The sequence below is a fragment of the Astatotilapia calliptera genome, chromosome 6, assembly GCF_900246225.1.
Source record: "Astatotilapia calliptera chromosome 6, fAstCal1.2, whole genome shotgun sequence".
NCBI lineage: Eukaryota > Metazoa > Chordata > Actinopteri > Cichliformes > Cichlidae > Astatotilapia > Astatotilapia calliptera.
The window spans coordinates 4,898,199-4,914,952 of NC_039307.1; the positions used below are offsets into that span (position 1 = coordinate 4,898,199).

Sequence of the window (16,754 nt, forward strand, 5' to 3'; positions counted from 1 at the left end):
TTGTATTATGAGAAAAAGATTGTCATCCATCCATCCATCCATCCATCCATCCTCTGCCACTTATCTGGGTTTGGATCGTGGGGGAGCAGCTTACGCAGAGAAGCCCAGACCTCCCTCTACCCAGGCACCTCCTCCACCTTACTTATGGCGACAGCAAGATGTGTCCAAGCCAGCTGAGCGATATAATCTCTCCAGCGTGTGCTGGGTCTGCCCTCACCCAGAGGGCACCCAGGAAGTATCATAGTCAGATGCTTGAATCACTTCAGCTGGCTCCTTTCGATGCTGAGGGGTAGCGGCTCTAATCTAAGACACTCATAAATGACTGAGCTCTTCACCCTATTTCTAAGTTAGAGGAATTTCCATTACTTGTATTTGAGATTACATCATTGTATTCACTACCTTGAGCTTGTGACCATAGGTAAGGTTGGTAACTGGTAAATGGACAGCTTTATTTTCATGCTCAGCTCTTTCTTCACCACAACAGACCGGTACAGTGTCCACACTGCAGATGCAACACTGATCTGTTTGTCAGTCTCCTGTTCGTTTCACTTGTGAACAAGACCCCGAGATACTTAAACTTTTTCACTTGGCACAACAACTCATCTCTCACCCAGAGTGAGCACTCCACCCAGGCTCAGAGGAGATCATTTTCATTCTCATTGCTTCAAACTCAGCTGCGAACCACCCCAGTGCGAGCTGGAGGTTGTCACCTGATGAAGCCAACAGAACCACAGCATCCATAAAAACAGATATGAGATGGCAAATAGACTGATTCTTATATAGCACTTTTCTACTCTGCTTGAGCACTCAAAGCACTTGAGATCAAGCGGCCACAAAACTGGAGACTACTTGCCTACACACAGAAATCCTGTCCATAAAAATTAGGAATCCCAGACAGAGGACAGCACTGGCTGTCAAACTGCGATCAGGACTAAATCCAACATACCCCGTGTGCGGGGGGCCCTCGGGCCTCCAGCCTCTGGGCCTGCGGCTCGGTTCACTCTGGCACAGCTGGCTGCCGGCAGAGCCGGCGGGCACGCCGGTGCAGCCCCCTCTAGCTTCTGCTCGGTGGCTACTGGGTGGCGCCTCGTCGGGGATCCTCAGCCCTTCCCATGAGGGTGGCACGGATACCCCTCCGGTGGGCCTCCTTGGGCTCTCGCTGTTAGGTTTTGTATTGTTGATTGTCATTTATGCTTAGAAATATTTAACCATATATGCTTAGAGGTGTATAATCAATTGTGTTGTGATAGGACTGTGATCTTTAGCAGGCTGCAAAGGCTTGGTGTGTATTCCACACTGGAATGCACACCTACATCCTAGGAGCATGGAGAGGTCGTACCTTGTTTTATTGTTTTATGGTAGGATTAACGTAGCTACGTCTGTTCTAGTCTAAGTGCTTTTGTGTTTAGATGAACTGTTGGATTTTCCAGACCAGCAGGTTAAGGAAGTCGTTTATGGGGTCACACACACACACACACACACACACACACACACACACACACACACACACTATTCTTTGTTTACATGTATACCTATGTGAGATGTTATATGTTAATGACCCTATGCATATTCATGTAACCTCAATAAAAGAGCAGTGTTACGGGAGAGAGAGCAACTGGGGTCAAGCGAAGGAACGGCGCCTGTCCGGTCTCTCCCGTGCACGAGAAACATGAAGAACTTTGCCTACTTCGTGTCTTGCTTTGCAGTGTAATTATATTGTCTCCAACGTTCCAGCGGATGGGTTCAAGCTACAAACCTATCACTCGCACTCTGGGGCCTCTGGATGTCTGGGGCCTGGATCTCCTCCATGCCTGCTTCATGCCCTGGGGGACGGGGCTATGGCTCTCTACATCCTCTTGCAGACCATTACATGGGGAAACCATTTGAATACAAGCGCGCTGATCCACACAGGTGTGCACACGCGTGTTCACTGTTCGTAGACTTAAATTACACCTTTCTTGGCTGCTACTTCAAAGCACATTGTGCGCTGTCTGTCCTGCGTGCTGCACAACAAAATTTAATATTTAGTATTTACTGCTGTTTACACTTAGCTAGATTAATGCGATGGTGTTGTGTTTAGTATGTTGCTTTGTTTTTTTGGCTTGTTTTCTATTCTTTCTCTCTCAACAGGTGATCCAGGAGATTTTTTTCCCTTTCTCACTGTCCCTCTCCTCTTCTGTTTTTCTTTTCCTTCCTCTTTCTTTCTCCCTTTCCTATCCCTCACTCATGTCTGTCCCGTCTGTAACAACTGAAAATAAAATAAAATAAATAATAAAAACAAAGGTCGATCAAATGGACCAATACGGCAATGCCATGATGATCCATTTGGCAAAGTAAATCCATTGGGTATCCTTGTTGGTCTTCAGACAACAATTCTGACGGCTAAAGAACCAAATGGGACAGGCAAAAAAACCCAAAACAAAACATACCGTATTATTGGCAATATGGACCAAGCTCTCACTGTGTTGCAAAAGAACTGAACAGCCTGTAACAACAAGCACAATAACTCATACTTGAATGGATCGATAGATGGATTTCTCACATGCTCAGTGTTTCTTCCTGTCTTGTGGATTGTTTTTTATTTTATTTTGTTAGTTTGTTTTGGGTTTTACTCATCTGTCTGAATATCCTGATTACTTTCACCTGTGTCTCATTCTCCTGTTTTAGTACCATTTCGTTAGAGTAACACAAAACTGGTTAGCCCCAGGTGTATAAATAGTCCTGCCCTTTTCTTCTCTTCTCTTCTCATTTTTTTAAGTAACCAATATTTGACAACAGCATAATAAAACTGGAAATTCCCAATATTTTTAGTGGCCCCCACATGGCCACCCCTATGGAAAAAAATTCTGAAGGTGCCCCTACTCTTCACTTCATTGTCTGTAGTTTTCCTCTTTAGTTCTCTGTGTATTTGCTCTTTTGAATTTTGTTATCTGTTATTGAATCTGATGCTTTTCCTCGCCTTTATAAATCTATTTGTGCAGTTCTCATTTTATAAACTTTCTCCTGTTTTAAGATTGGTTTTTGTAAATATTTTGAAGAACTTTGTAACTCTGGTTCTGAAATAAAGTTATCATATGTATGTGAGCTGATATGAGCAGGTAAATCACACTGAGGTGACACTCCCATTAAAAATTCTTGTCCACATTGGCAAACTTATTGTCTATAAAAGTGGTCTATCACCGTGCTAAAATACACCACAGTATTACAGTAACCCACTTCCACTGCCTACTGAAAGATTTAAAGAAGCCTCAGCTGATCATGAAAGGTTTTGCAACAGTGGCACCTAGAGGACATGATAGGAATCACCTCACAAGCACTAATACAGAAGACAACTCTGATAACATTTCAGAAAGGACGTTTGAGTCGGTTACACCTGCGACTACCTCTATTCATGTTTTTTGTTTTCTGCCGGTCGCTCTGGCTTAGTTGACAGATAGGCGAGTGTTGTGGAAGGCACACTGTCTGTCCCGTCACGACTGGGCTATCACCACCACCGTCGCCTCCATGGCTGCAAGAAAACAAGCACAACTTCAACTTAAAGGAGACAGAAACGCATTCACTCGGTGTACATGACTGTAGGATTTTGCAGTGCACATTTTCTACAGTTTAAAAAATAGGATTTTAAATATTGAATTCACAGCTGTGCAGCTTGAACTATCTTTTAACATTTGAAGCAGAGAAAAGTGTCTGTGAATGTTTATGAGACCCACTGGAGCTGTTACAGTGTGAGCTGCTAAAATGTGTGCATATTTGTCCATTTAGCTCTCTTTAGGTCTGTGTACAGCTGTGCTGCTTTACCTTCTTAACTGTAAAATTACATGACTGAGCAGCGTTTTACAGTCCAGTTAGACTCCTTTGTCTCTGTGGATACAGGCAGAAATACATCTGGTCAGAGCCTAATACAAGAAAGGCTTTACTGCTGTCTTTGCTTGCTTGTTTTCGAGGGCAAACTCGAACAGGGATACATTTAGCGTTTGGGGGAGTTCACAAAGTTTTCACGAATGAGTGGCAAGGAGGCCGTTAGGGAACCAGTGAGTGACCTACTACTTTATTTATTTACTGATAATGTGTTGTATTTGGTCATCTGGGAAGGTTCATCAGCTTTGATGGCCATAACTTTGGTCTTGTTCACCTCTGAGAACCTGAGGTTTTGCCTTCCTGTGGTGATTCTTTTTATTTTTATCTTAGCTTTATCTAAACGTAGTATAACTCCCTGTATTTATCCAATGATTGTGTTGTTAGTTTCTTTTTTTCTTTGAGATTTGATTTTTGTGTTTGTTGAATTTTTGGATTCCTGTTTTGATTTTTTGATCTTCATTCCTTGGAGCTCTGCTTTGGTTCTTGTGTTTCTAGCGCCCTCATTGTTTCCCTCTCTCTTTGTTTCTGCACGAGCTCCTCTGATCTCTTGTGTTTCCTTTTTTATGCCATCTTGTTTGGTGTTAGTCTCAGTGTTCTTTCCTTTTGGCTGTTTCCTGTTTTACTTTAACAATTTGATAATTGTTTTCTTTTGTGTGATGTTTTGGGTTTCACTTCCCAATATTTTATTCTTCATATAGTCACAATTCCTCTTTTTCCCTGATCCTTAAACAGCAGTAAAGTGCAAATATATTAATACACACTACAAACTAAGTTCAAGACCTTTTTATACTAAAAGATAAAACTTGTTTGTTCAACTTGATAGGGAAGTGCTACAGAAATATCACCAGACAGAGCTGTAAGTCTACTGAATTCCTCCCCGTGTCACTGTGGCTGCACTTCAAGTCACACAACTATGAAGTCAACATACCAACTTATCCTTATTTTTATGTACATATTACATAAACATACAAATAAAAATGATGACATCACCATTGATTTCATATACCATCACTGCTGTTTTTGTGTCTTTGCAATTATTATTATTGTGCCGTGTGATCAGCCAATATTTACAGTGCTGTGAAAAAGTATCTTTCCTCTTTTTGATTTCTTAGTTTTTTTTTGTTTGTTTTTGTTTGATTTGTTTTGTTTCAGATCATCAGACAAGGATAACCCAATGAAATACAGATTTTATATTTTTACATTTATTAAGGAAAAATGGTATCCAAACCAACCTGACATTACCTGACAAAGTAATTGCCCCCTCTTGTTAAATCATGAATTAACCGATTCACTGTGTGCATGCCCAGGACTGGCTGCCTGACAAGATAAAGTAGGCTAAAAGCAACAGATCCTGCACTCCAGGTTCCTCTTTGTCTTTTGTTTGTTCAGTTTTGTTCGAGCAGAACTAAACTAAACTAAAACCTAGGATTTTAGTTTTTGTCTGATTTTTGCATTTTGAGGTAAAACTAAAACCTATTTGTTTCAAAACTACAATTTGATATTAATACTTTCAATACTGTTTTAACTTTGTGAAGTGGTAAATAATTCTCACTTCACAGTTTCACTACACTGTTGATCCCTTGCTTCTCAGACCGGGTTGGGACATACTACAGATGATGCAGAATTTCAGCCGAAACAGTGTTTAAGTGGAGGGTTTTTATTCTTACTTTGTGCTGAGGCTGCATCCTTGGCTTCTTGTGAAGTATCCACAGCACCATCAGTGATCAACTCCTCTCCTACAGCAGCAGGTGGCGCCACCTCCTCTCCTGCTGAGGGAGCAGAGTGGCAGGAGTGGCAGGGTTTCTCCTCATGCACAGGAGCTCCTGATGTAGGCTCTGCTTCTACAACTGAAAGAACCTTTAGGTCCGCTCCAGCGGAGGCTGCTGCCAGCTGAGTCGTGCTGACAGCAGCTTCAGCTGTCTCCTCTGCAGGTGTTTCAGCTGCTGCCTGGTCAGCTGGTGAAATCTCATCCAGTGGGGCAGCTTCACTGGTGACTGTGGCCTCCTCAGCAGGAGCAACATCTTCAGCAGCGATGGCCTCCTCAGGAGCAGGTCGAACTTCAGCCTCTGCCTCGTCCACAGTGGTCATTGGAGATGTTGTTTCTTCAGGATGAGATCCAGCTGCTGCCTCCTCGTCCACAGCTGCAGCCAGAGCAGATGTCACCTCCGTTATCACTTCTTCAGCAGCTGGAGTCTGAGCATCTTCTGCACTTTTCTCACCCTCTCCAGACTTCACCTCCTCCTCACCTTCTACAACTGCTCCCTCTTCAGATGCTTCCTTGGCCACTGCCTCTGAGGCTTCTTCCAAAGCTTCTGTTTCAAGCACCTCGTGTCCCTTTCCTTCACCTTCAGTTTGTTGGACAGTCTCCATCGGATCCTTCTCACCAACAGAAGCTGCGGCAATTTCAGCTGTTGAGCCGGTCAAGAGCTTAACATCTGTGAGCAGCTCTGGTGCGGACTCTGATGGAGGGAAAAAGACATGAGGTAATGGCTGAGAAACAGGTTTTGATGAAAAACCTTCTAGCTGTTAAAAATCAACAGATTTACTTCAATGCCAACATTTTAAAATCTACTTTAGTTTTGCGCTAAATGGAATTTAAAGCCTTCTCACTAATTTTTATGAATGAAAAACATAATTTCTTACATCTTCTATTAATTCAACTTACCTTGACCAGGAATCTATAACTGGATATTTTACAGTCACCACAGGTTCAGGCACTCTACAGAAGACTACAAATCCCAGGTTTAATGCAATATACTCTTTTCTGGTATTGTAGACACTGACTAATTCCTTATTCACATTCTTATATTGTTCTCCAGATGAATTTCTTTTTCAAACAATCAAGCGTAAACAAGTATTAGTCATATCCCCTCTGTGCACTTGCAACCATGTGTTTATTTTTGCATTTATGTTTATTTTTCAGCATTTTTTTTAACAGAGGTTTCTTTCTGCTCATTATTCTGTGAGTGGGAAATACTGTGAAATCAATTATGAAGGCTGGAAAAACTTCTTAGTTTGATGGCAGTCGAGCTGAAGCCAGACAGGAGCATGAACACAGCACAGGGATTCTTCAGGATAAGGAGCTTTTCTACAGGAAGTAGGTGTTTCTACTCCAAATACAATATTAATGGTGTGGAGCGACAAGCAAAAACATCTGAGAGACTAAAGAAAATCTTTATTACAGCTGTACCAAAGACCATTTTCAATGCACGGACATAAGGGTGAATGCATTTTCTGTAAAAGAGGAAAGAGACAGCAGCAACAAAAAGAGAACTTTGATTTTTTAGGGAACAAATTGGCAACAAAATAGAAATGTGTGCCAGGCAAATAAAGTGAGTGCAGGCTGGTGTAGCTGTAGAAGAATAATATGGATATGTGGTAATGATGAATATGAGAAAGCATCTTACTGCACGAGATTTTTAAAAAAGAAGACAAAGTAGGAAATGAAGTTTTAACCACGTCTCACTCTGTGCAAAAACTGTTTTATAGTTTGAGAACACAAGACCAGCACTGCAGTCTGCTAACAAAGAGCTAACTGGTTCAGGTAACTCTTCACGGTGAGTTTAGAGGTTGAAAGAAAACATGGCTGAACACATAAAATACCATCTAAACCTGCTGGAAAGGAACAAGAAACAGGGCTGTCCTGTTTTAAGAGCACTTAAAATCAGATTTTTCGAAAGCATTAATTACCAACTTAGTTCTGTCCATTATATTTACCCCGTGTACTGTACAGTATCCAAATTATAATTTGGATTTCTTCCTTTTTGTGATAGATTTTCTATACAGACATAATTTTCCACAGTGGCTCTAATCACACAGACTAATTCCAGATGTTTTTGGATGTGAAGCATTAGGAGAGCTAAGGGAAGGAGGGGAGCTGAAAACTGGACTGATGAACCCCCAACAGATTTTTTAAAAAGACTGAAACTACTTTTTTCCCCCCCCTCATTATCAAAAAAAATTGGGTTAATGAGTCTGTTTTTCTGGGGCAGGGAGGAGGGACAGAGCACATCCAACTGGGTGAACTATCGAGCCATCACAGGTTTAAGCAGCCACCTCTGCAGCAGGGGCCACCTCGGCTTCAGCAGGTGGAGTGAGATCTACTGCTGCCGTACCAGCGTTTTCTGCCACAGGTTCCTCTGCTGGGGCCTCCACAGCCACTTCAGCAACCACCTCTGCCTCCACAGGTGGAGCGGCGTCCTCCGTCTCTGCTGACTCAGCTGCCGTCTCAGCTGCTGCCTCTGGAACGACCGCCTCAGAGACGGCGGCGGCGGCTTCTGCTTCTTCAGACGCAGCTTCCACAACAGGTTCAGCAGCTGTCTCTCCTACAGGTTCTGCAGCAGCAGTAGCCGGGGCCGACTCAGCGATGACCTCAGCAGCAGGGGCTTCCTCCTCCACCGGTGCAGGCTCAACTGCAGGTGGAGCTGCCTCTGGTGCTGCCTTTGCTGAAGAAGCTGCAGCGTAAGAGGCCAGAAAGAGAAACACGTGAAAGATTTCACTCTAGTACATGTTAGCTGTATGATGCTTGTTTTATCTGTGCCTGAATAAAGTGTTAACCTCTGGAGATTAAAGATGAAAGCAACTGTGCACTTTTATTAATGCAGGTTTCAGTAGCAGAGAAAGGAGGCTTAAAGGTCAAGACTTTAGGTCTTTGAGGACTAAAAGGTGACATAGCTGCTGTTAAAACTGTAAACATGAGCAAAGTGAAGGATAATCCTTATCCTAACATGTCAGTGAAAGACAGAAATATATTATTACCACTCCTATAACTGCTTATTGAAGATTGTGGAGTGAAAAGGTCAGAATCAAAGCTCAGCACGACTTCAGTCAGCACTTTAGAGATAAAGTTTAACGTCTCAGTCTCCAAATCTGAGCTAATATTATAGACATTTTTGGCTGTTGCCATATTAGATTTCTGAAACCAGTATCATTAACTGGGAAACAGAGCACATGCGTAGAGTACTGAGTTGTCACTCATAAGTTAGACTGGCCTTACATCATACACTTATTTATTTTTTTTATTTTCCTCTAACAGACCAATCGTACTATAATGACATAAACCCAGCTGGAAAGCTTTTTCTGAGGTTTTACATCACGTGAGCGGTAGCTTTGTTTTTCTCACATTTTTGTTTACTGTACTGGTTTTTACAGCGACACAATTCACCCCCTACTGGCCATTAGAAAGAATGCAGGTTTAACTCCCACCTTTCAAACCTGTAAACTACGTCAATCTTTCAGTCTATACTGTTCCTTTCAAGGAACTTGGACTATTTCGCCAAACGTATTTACTCACGGAGCTCAGGTGTTCCACTCACTTCCATGGCCACAGGTGTATAAAATCAAGCACTATATACTATGGGGGCATTATAACAAAGTGGAAGTGATTGGGAATGACAAACTCAGCATTGAAGTGGTAGGCCAAGAAAAATCACAGAGCGAGTTGCCAACTGTCTGACTTGTCTGACTGCATTGTGCCAAGTGTAAGGTTTGGTGTAGGGGGGTTTATGGTGCACGGCTTGTTTTCAGGAACTGGGCTCGGCCCCTTAGCTCCAGTGAAAAGAACTTAATGCTTCAGCACAGTAAGACGTTTAACTGTGTGGCAACAGTCTGGGGATGGCTCCTTCCTGTTCCAACATGACTGCACTGCAGTGCACGAGGCAAGGTCCATAAAGACATGGATGAGTTTGGCGTGGAAGAACTTGACTGGCCTGCACAGAGTCCTGACCTCAACCTGATAGAACACCTTTGGGATGAACACAGCGATGTCGGCCTTCTCGTCCATCATTGGTGTCTGACCTCAGAAATGCACTTCTGGAAGAATGGTCAAAACTCCCCTAAACACACTAAATGTTATGGAAAGCTTTCCCATCTTTGTTATAGATGCAAAGCACGTCAGGTTAATGTGTGCATTCAGCTCCTTAAAGACCAGCGGTGGTTTCCTCTCCATCGCTGTAAGCAGCAGCACTTTGACTTCTTACTCCGGAGTGAAAACAACACTTCAATGCTGCATGATCACAACTAACCCACTGACAGCTGCTGCTTAGCACCATTACAGCACAGTTAACGGCTCTGGGCACAGCGCCATGGCCTCTCCGGGCTGAGTAGACAAAAATTGCGCAGACAGAAATCAAAACAGACAGGCACGATGAAGACATTCAGAGTGATCAGTCTACCGTGCAGCTGGTGAAGCTGGAATCAGCCCTGAAATACATTCGCTTCTTCCTTTCTGCTTTCTCTGTCTTCGATTAAACAGTTACAGACTCCGACAGGCTGTCACACCTTGGGGAATTTTAATCTTAATAGCACAAGCTGAAGTAGCACCATTTTAACCTGTTTTAGAGAGGAGGCTCACAGTGAGGGATTTCTTTGATAAAACCGGTCCTTTTACAGTCATGGATGGTGTTTCGGGGCTCTTCATTCATCGCTGTGTTTGAACCCACACACGGGAGCTCTGTGGGGAGTTTGCACTCTCTCACTGTGGCTGTGTGAGTTTCCTGTAGGATCTCCAGCTTTTCTACTATCAAAAACAAGCTAGGCTGGTGCTGCCTATCCTTGAGTTTCACATACTGGTTAAATAGAAGGTTTGAAAATCATTTAATTTACAAGAAATTAGTGTTTTAAGTTGCATATCAGACTATCTCTTGCTTTAGCTGCGATCACATAAGTTGAAATCGGTGTGTCTTGTCTGTGCAGCGTGTACGGCTTGCACAATGTCATGTTCACAAAGCTGAGTTGTGGGTAACAGTGTTTGTTTTTGAGTGTGTGTGTGTGTGTGTGTGTGTTTGTGTGTGAGAAAGTAGCTAACCCTTCGCCGTGGAGCCCATGTTGGCGAGTCTTTCCTCGTAACGCTCGGTATCATCGTTGACCGTCTTGTATGCCTGAGAGAAACACAGCAGACATGTACTCATTACATTCCAGCACACAGCTAATGATAACGGCACGAAACAAAATCCAACCTCAAGCTGACATTTTGTCCAACATGGACCAACACAGTCAGACACACTTGTTTGCTTTGCCAAGAGCCTGACGGTGAATGGGTGACAAATTTGACCGAACAATGGCAGCAAAAAGGGAGAGATTGTCAAAAAGCACAAAGAGCCTCTTTTGTCCCGTCCAGCGTCTGAGCTGTGGTAACGTCTGCAGACCAGCCTGGCTTCAGACTGCATCGCTCCCAGTTTGCACCAGCAAGGACAGAAGCCTGTAAAACTACCAGGTAACTGCATATATCCAGTACAGCAGCTTGTTGTTCTGGTTTTGAATGAGTATTCAAAAAACGCACTAGAGGATTTTGTTTCTTTGAAGATGTAAAAAGAGAGCAGACCTTTTTTACACTCCTGTATAACACTGAAAAACACGAATTTATTGAAAAGTAGAAAAAGGGGGATGAATTACTTTCATTTCCAGCTCTGTGTTTCTATTCTTGCACTAGCTTTGCATGACTAACACTTCAAAATAATCCTCAGTCATCTTGTATTGGACCTTGAACCTCTCCGTTCATCCTCTATCTTAACCCCACCACCCCCTCCCTTTTGGAAAACTTTCTTCACGTAAACAACTAGTTCAAAATCTCTGCACACCTGAACACATGACAAGTCTTTAACGAAATAACTGAATATAACTGCTGCACGTTTAGCTAAACTTTGTGACTTAATACATTTATTCTCATTGAGAATGTGTGCAGCAGTAATATTTAATTATTCTGTCTCCTGTAAACCACGTGTTTAAGCAGCAGGTGACTTGTGTGCCAGAGATGACCATATTAGGGATATCCTCTCCCAGTGACATCACACAGAGCCAAGAATAAAAAAAACAGCGTGAAACAGACAAAGGTAAGGATTGGTCAACAAGTGTTATTTGATCATCTTAAATTTAAAGGTTACTTGTAATGTTGTAATTCATGTTAACTACAGTGAATCTGTAGTACTAGGTGGTCTTGTGCAGGTTAACCTCATTTTGCAGTGATGAGGTAAGCCAGGTGCAGAGCACGCAGTGGTTCTTGTAGGTTCTCATACTCTGGGATGGGCACCTCTGATCGGACATGAACAACCAGGTGAAAATGATTTTCTTCGAAAGGGAAATAAATTAATTTAATGATGCTACTGCACTGATGACATGCACCTCTATTTATGTGAAATTTAACATGGATTTGTTTATGTTTAACTACTGATTTAAAAAAATACAGGCTGTGAGGCATGAACTTTTTCAGCTTTTGAAACGAAATGTGAGGAAAAGTTTGAAAAAAACTGGGTTAGATTGATGTTAGCAGTCATCAGTGTTCAATTTAGACATGAATCCCTTTGTGGGGCAGCAGGATGGGCATCTGGAGTAGAAAGTGCAAAATCAGTGTATAACACCTGCTTATTACTGAATTACCTTGTCTAAATCAAGAAAGAGAAGTAAACCTCAGAGCAGCAGCACACAGGGCAGCTGATCACGGCTCATATAAAGGAAAACAACACAAATAATGAATATTAATACAAATGATCGCAAAGATTTTCTTTTGCCCACGCTGTAGCACAAGTTCAGGTTCCTCACCTGAAAAATCCATGTGTAACACCTGCTTACAGCAGTCAAAAACAGTACACACACGGTGAAAATGTGGACTTACAAACCATCGCCTATAACCTGATCTGATACTCACATAAACAACTGCAGCAGTGAGGCCGCCGCCACATAAAACAAAGTACGTCATGTTGGTGGAGCCTCCAGGAACACCGAAGGCCATGTGTCGCACTGGAGCTGTGGAGAGACACACACGGGTACAGTTATCCGGCGAGCTTGTAATAAAGACATTTATTTATATAAACACACATAAGTGCATTTAAAATGAGAATCAGTACTAATACTGGAGAGTCATGGATAGAAACCACTACAGCTCTGATACTTTGTGAGTTTATTTTGTTCAGAAAACTGTCGCTCCATCACAAGCACGACGGGCACGAAGAACAGTGCATCAAAAGCGTCAACATGTCTCCATCCCTTAATCCAGTTACACAATACAGCCCGGTCATTTGTAGCAGAGGAGATGGAAAGATTTAGCAGCAGCCAAGCCAAACACTGAATCTTTGCTTAAATTAAACCCCCGGCACACACGCACACACACACTACACAAACACTAAGACTTCCTGAATGATGATCTCAGATTTGCATCAAAACAAACAACATAAAGCAATGGGTTCAAATTCATATGGAATAGTCATTTAGCACAAATCAGGACTGCCGCTGTGGTGTTGGTGACGAGTGCTGCTGCAAAAAGATCAGCTGGTGTTTAAAGGTGGTGCAAGCAGGTTGGCATAAATAAAAATCACACAGCCTCAATCTAATCTCTTCCTATCTGGACCTCTCACTCTCACACACTGTGAGAGTGTGCAGTCACAGAACACAGGGTGCAGCACATCTCACCCCTCTTTGTTTGTGTGTGTTCATGCAAATCCTAACCCATCCTGTCACTTTTGACTTTTCCACTGACTGACATTTAAACTTTATCGATTGTTCTTTGTCATCCAGCACATACCTCGCCAGCCACTGCTTTTCACAAGGTTGAAACTGGTTTAATAATAATACAAGAAAAAGGCTTCTCTTATAAACGTCACTTTGTTCTCACAGGTTCAGAAGAACTGCGCCAAATGGCCTAGACACATTTTGAAATCTTAAATGAGATCCATTATGCTTTTGCACATTTTCTGTCATATATTAACTGTTAGAACGGTGGATGTGCATATTACTATTTACTAAGGTTTTAAATTATGAGGTGAAAACAATTCCTGTGAACCAAAAGTTCAAGCTTCAGCCTGCTTCAAACTATTTTCTACTGTTGGCTCTGGATGATGTCAGTGAAAGCGGACATCGCTTACATCAGGCACACAGCTCTGGAAGGAAGGATTGTTTTGAACCGTGGATCAAGCAAAGCTACTCTTGTAGAGCACTAGAGATAAAAAATAAAAGCATAATGTGTTCCCTTTAAAGTAGCTGAAATGACACCGTGAACCCAGAAAGCACTAAGGCTTAACTCTATCTACAGCCTCATTCATTGGCTTCAAAAAGCTTTAAACTGAATTGATGTAATTGTTTAGCTGTTCTGCCAGAACCTAACCAAACATGCTTTTCCTTCAGTGCCTAAACTTAACCAATGAGCTTTCAGAGCTTAAACCTTTGATGGTAGTTTTGAGTGAAAGTAAACAGTGAGAAAACACATAAAAGTCCCAACAGGATATATGCATATAACACAAAGTCTGTGTCATGTCCTGTTAAACCTGCATGACTGCAGGCAACTGTCTGACTAAACCAGGGTTCTTCTAGCATTGCTAGTATGTCTGGCCATCATACAGACCTTTTACATTTATATGCTACATCTGTTTCCTAAAGTGACTCTTCAGCATCGTCTGGAGTTCATGCGTGAGTTGTAAAAATGGCTTCAGTGAGCTTTAGAGATGCTTTTAGATTATTTTTATCTTTGGGCAGAACCATTTCCCTCCTCTTCCCACTCTTTGTGCTAAGCTGCAGCTTTTACCGTCCCATCAACCTTTTATCGAAGCCGACTCGCTGTCTCTGTTTTTGACTTTATATTTAAGAGCACTGTGCAAAGTTTCACTGCAGCTCCACTGAATTACAAACCCAAAACAGAGCTGAGGTTTGTCCTCCCTCCTGCTCTAATACCAATGACACAGCAGCACAGTGCAGGGACAGGTTACTTATACAGGTTATTTATACAGGTAATCACTTAATCCTGGCTGCTGGGTTCAAGCCTGTAAACATAGACACGCATGTCAGGGAACAGCAGACAAGATAGACATGTCTGAGGACATGATGGTCAAACAGGAAGGGACCTGCTGCATACTTAGGATGCAGTGTGTCGAGCTGGTGTGTAGTTAGAAAGCAGTAGCAGTATTCACCTCCTTTCTTTCACATCTTCTGGGGTTTAGCTTTTTTTTTTTTTTACCTGCTTGTAAGTTCAAAAACACAAAAACCTTCTATCGTGGCCAGATGTAGCCTGGTTTGCAGCATTTTGCCACAGCTTTCTCAGCAGGAAATTAAAGCAGCAGCAGCAGAAGCAGCAGCTTTGCCTCGGGCTGAATTCCACAAAGCTCTGATCCCAAACTAAAGGATGATCCGGGCCAGGCAGGCAGGCATGCGTGAAAACAGAGCCAGTCTGAAATATCCGTCATTGCACGCTCTCTGGATTCAGATTTTAAAAATAATTATTCTGAAAAACAGATGTTTTGTTCACTAATAGGTTATAAACGTTGTTATCCAGATAAACTGGATTTAGGACGTGATTTCATCGTCTACACTCCTTAGATGCATCATAAAGAATCGCCTTTAATTGTTATTTTTGTTCAAATATTGGATTAGTTATTATTTATTGTAACAAAGTTGAAATATGTAATATTTCAAGTGGTACACTTCTGTGTGTTCCCAGAGCACACACCTTCTTTATCAGACTGCTGCAGCTCGACTGGAAAGCCCGCAAGTGCGTCTCTTTATTGGACTTTTACTTTTCCCTTTCTCAACCCACAAAATCATTAAAAAAATAAAATAAACTGAACTGGCAGCAGCAGAAAATAAACGAGCGCAACTATTCTATAAATTCTACTTAATTACTCTAATTAACGCCACAGTAATAATTCCTGGAAAGTCCCATTAAATGTCCTGACTCACCGTATCTGGGTGTCGGCTTGAAAGACCTCCGTGCCAGCGGCCCGACTCTCTGCCATGCCCGTCTGCAGAACATGATTGCTCGGGTATCAGCTGCAGCTAAGCGAGTTTTTCTCCGGCAGGTTTTACAGCGAAATGATGGGAAGCGCTCAGCTGCTGCTTACCAGTGCTGATGGGAACAGAGCACACCCCCATTCAAAAGCAGACAGCTCCACCAGCACGCCCCCTGCAGACGAGAATCTAACAGAACACAAATAGCAGGAACTGAAGCACCAAAGAATGAGCAGAGCTGTGATTTGTATTTTCTCCTGGTGTTTGGATCCTTCTGAGGCAGATGTTGACCTCCATATATCATATAATCCCCCTCTTCCTTCATTAAATCATTCTGCCCTCTCTCTCAGCTGTGACTGTGAGAAGGAGAGATCCCGCAGGCTGGTTTTAAGCGCATCACATTCTAGTTCAGTTGCATGACAACGTCAGCTCTGGTTGCGTAATGCGATCTCTGTCAGAGTGTGCACGGAGTGACAGAGTCAAGGACAAAAGACTGGCCTGTAGATCAGATCTGGACATCCATAAAAACACAACGCGGACGTGAGACTTTATCAAAGTTTGACTTCTCCTGAACTGACAGTAATCACTTATATGCAAGGTCTGTGTAACATCCCATAATATGTTCGGTTTTATTCATTTAGTACCACCTCACAAAAACAACAGGTGCTTTATATTCAAAGGTGTAAATCACAAAAACCACAATATTAAAGCGAAAAACTCATCTGTGTCCAGTTGATCCTCCATAAGCACTTGGCGATGGCGGGGAGGAAGAAGTCCCTTTTAGTAGGAAGCGACCTCCAGCAGAGGCAGATTCAGCAAGGCCAAATGCTGTGAGCAGTTAGGACGTGAAGGAAGACAGATGACATAAATACAAAACACTAAGCACAGAAGAGAGAAGACAAAAGTTAATGACACAAGAACGTAGATGCAAAAAAGTCCACATAATTTGGCTGTTCCATCCATTGTAAGGTTTTACATTTGTAAAAATATAAGTATGCATATATCAATTACATTGACGCACAATACACACGAATCAAAAACAGGTCACAACTTTGCAATCATAAAATATTTACAATAATTAAAAACTTTGTAAAAAGGCTTTTAATTAAAAAAAAAAAATAGGAATAGCTTATAGTTAATAGTACTTGGCCTTTTTGTGGCAATTACTTTGTATTATTTTTGTAAGTAAA

The 16,754-nt window shown here is 42.2% G+C and overlaps 1 protein-coding gene across 2 annotated transcripts; it reads right to left on the minus strand.

The window, feature by feature from the left end:
• Positions 1 to 2,377: 2,377 nt before the first annotated feature.
• On the minus strand, positions 2,378 to 16,223 carry mgarpb (mitochondria localized glutamic acid rich protein b). Of its 2 annotated transcripts, XM_026169842.1 has the most exons (7): positions 15,517 to 16,223; positions 12,500 to 12,597; positions 10,664 to 10,736; positions 7,974 to 8,312; positions 5,526 to 6,317; positions 3,799 to 3,861; positions 2,378 to 3,508 (listed from the first exon to the last, which is right to left on the minus strand). In XM_026169842.1, the coding sequence occupies exons 1-6, from the start codon at positions 15,587 to 15,589 to the stop codon at positions 3,815 to 3,817; spliced, it is 1,422 nt and encodes a 473-aa protein (XP_026025627.1). In that variant the 5' UTR covers positions 15,590 to 16,223; the 3' UTR covers positions 2,378 to 3,508; positions 3,799 to 3,814. The 2 variants fall into 2 exon arrangements, with proteins under 2 accessions (XP_026025627.1, XP_026025628.1); XM_026169843.1 differs by lacking the exon at positions 3,799 to 3,861 and having other exon boundaries at positions 15,517 to 16,212.
• Between the last annotated feature and the right edge of the window lie 531 nt (positions 16,224 to 16,754).

Coding starts and splice junctions, on each gene's coding strand:
- mgarpb (XM_026169842.1), bottom strand. CDS start 15,589: ATGTTCTGCAGACGGGCATGGCAGAGAGTCGGGCCGCTGGCACGGAGG. Junction 10,737..12,499: donor TCACTGCTGCAGTTGTTTAT/GTGAGTATCAGA, acceptor TGTTTCTCTCAG/GCATACAAGACGGTCAACGA. Junction 3,862..5,525: donor GGATGCAGCCTCAGCACAAA/GTAAGAATAAAA, acceptor CTGTATCCACAG/AGACAAAGGAGTCTAACTGG.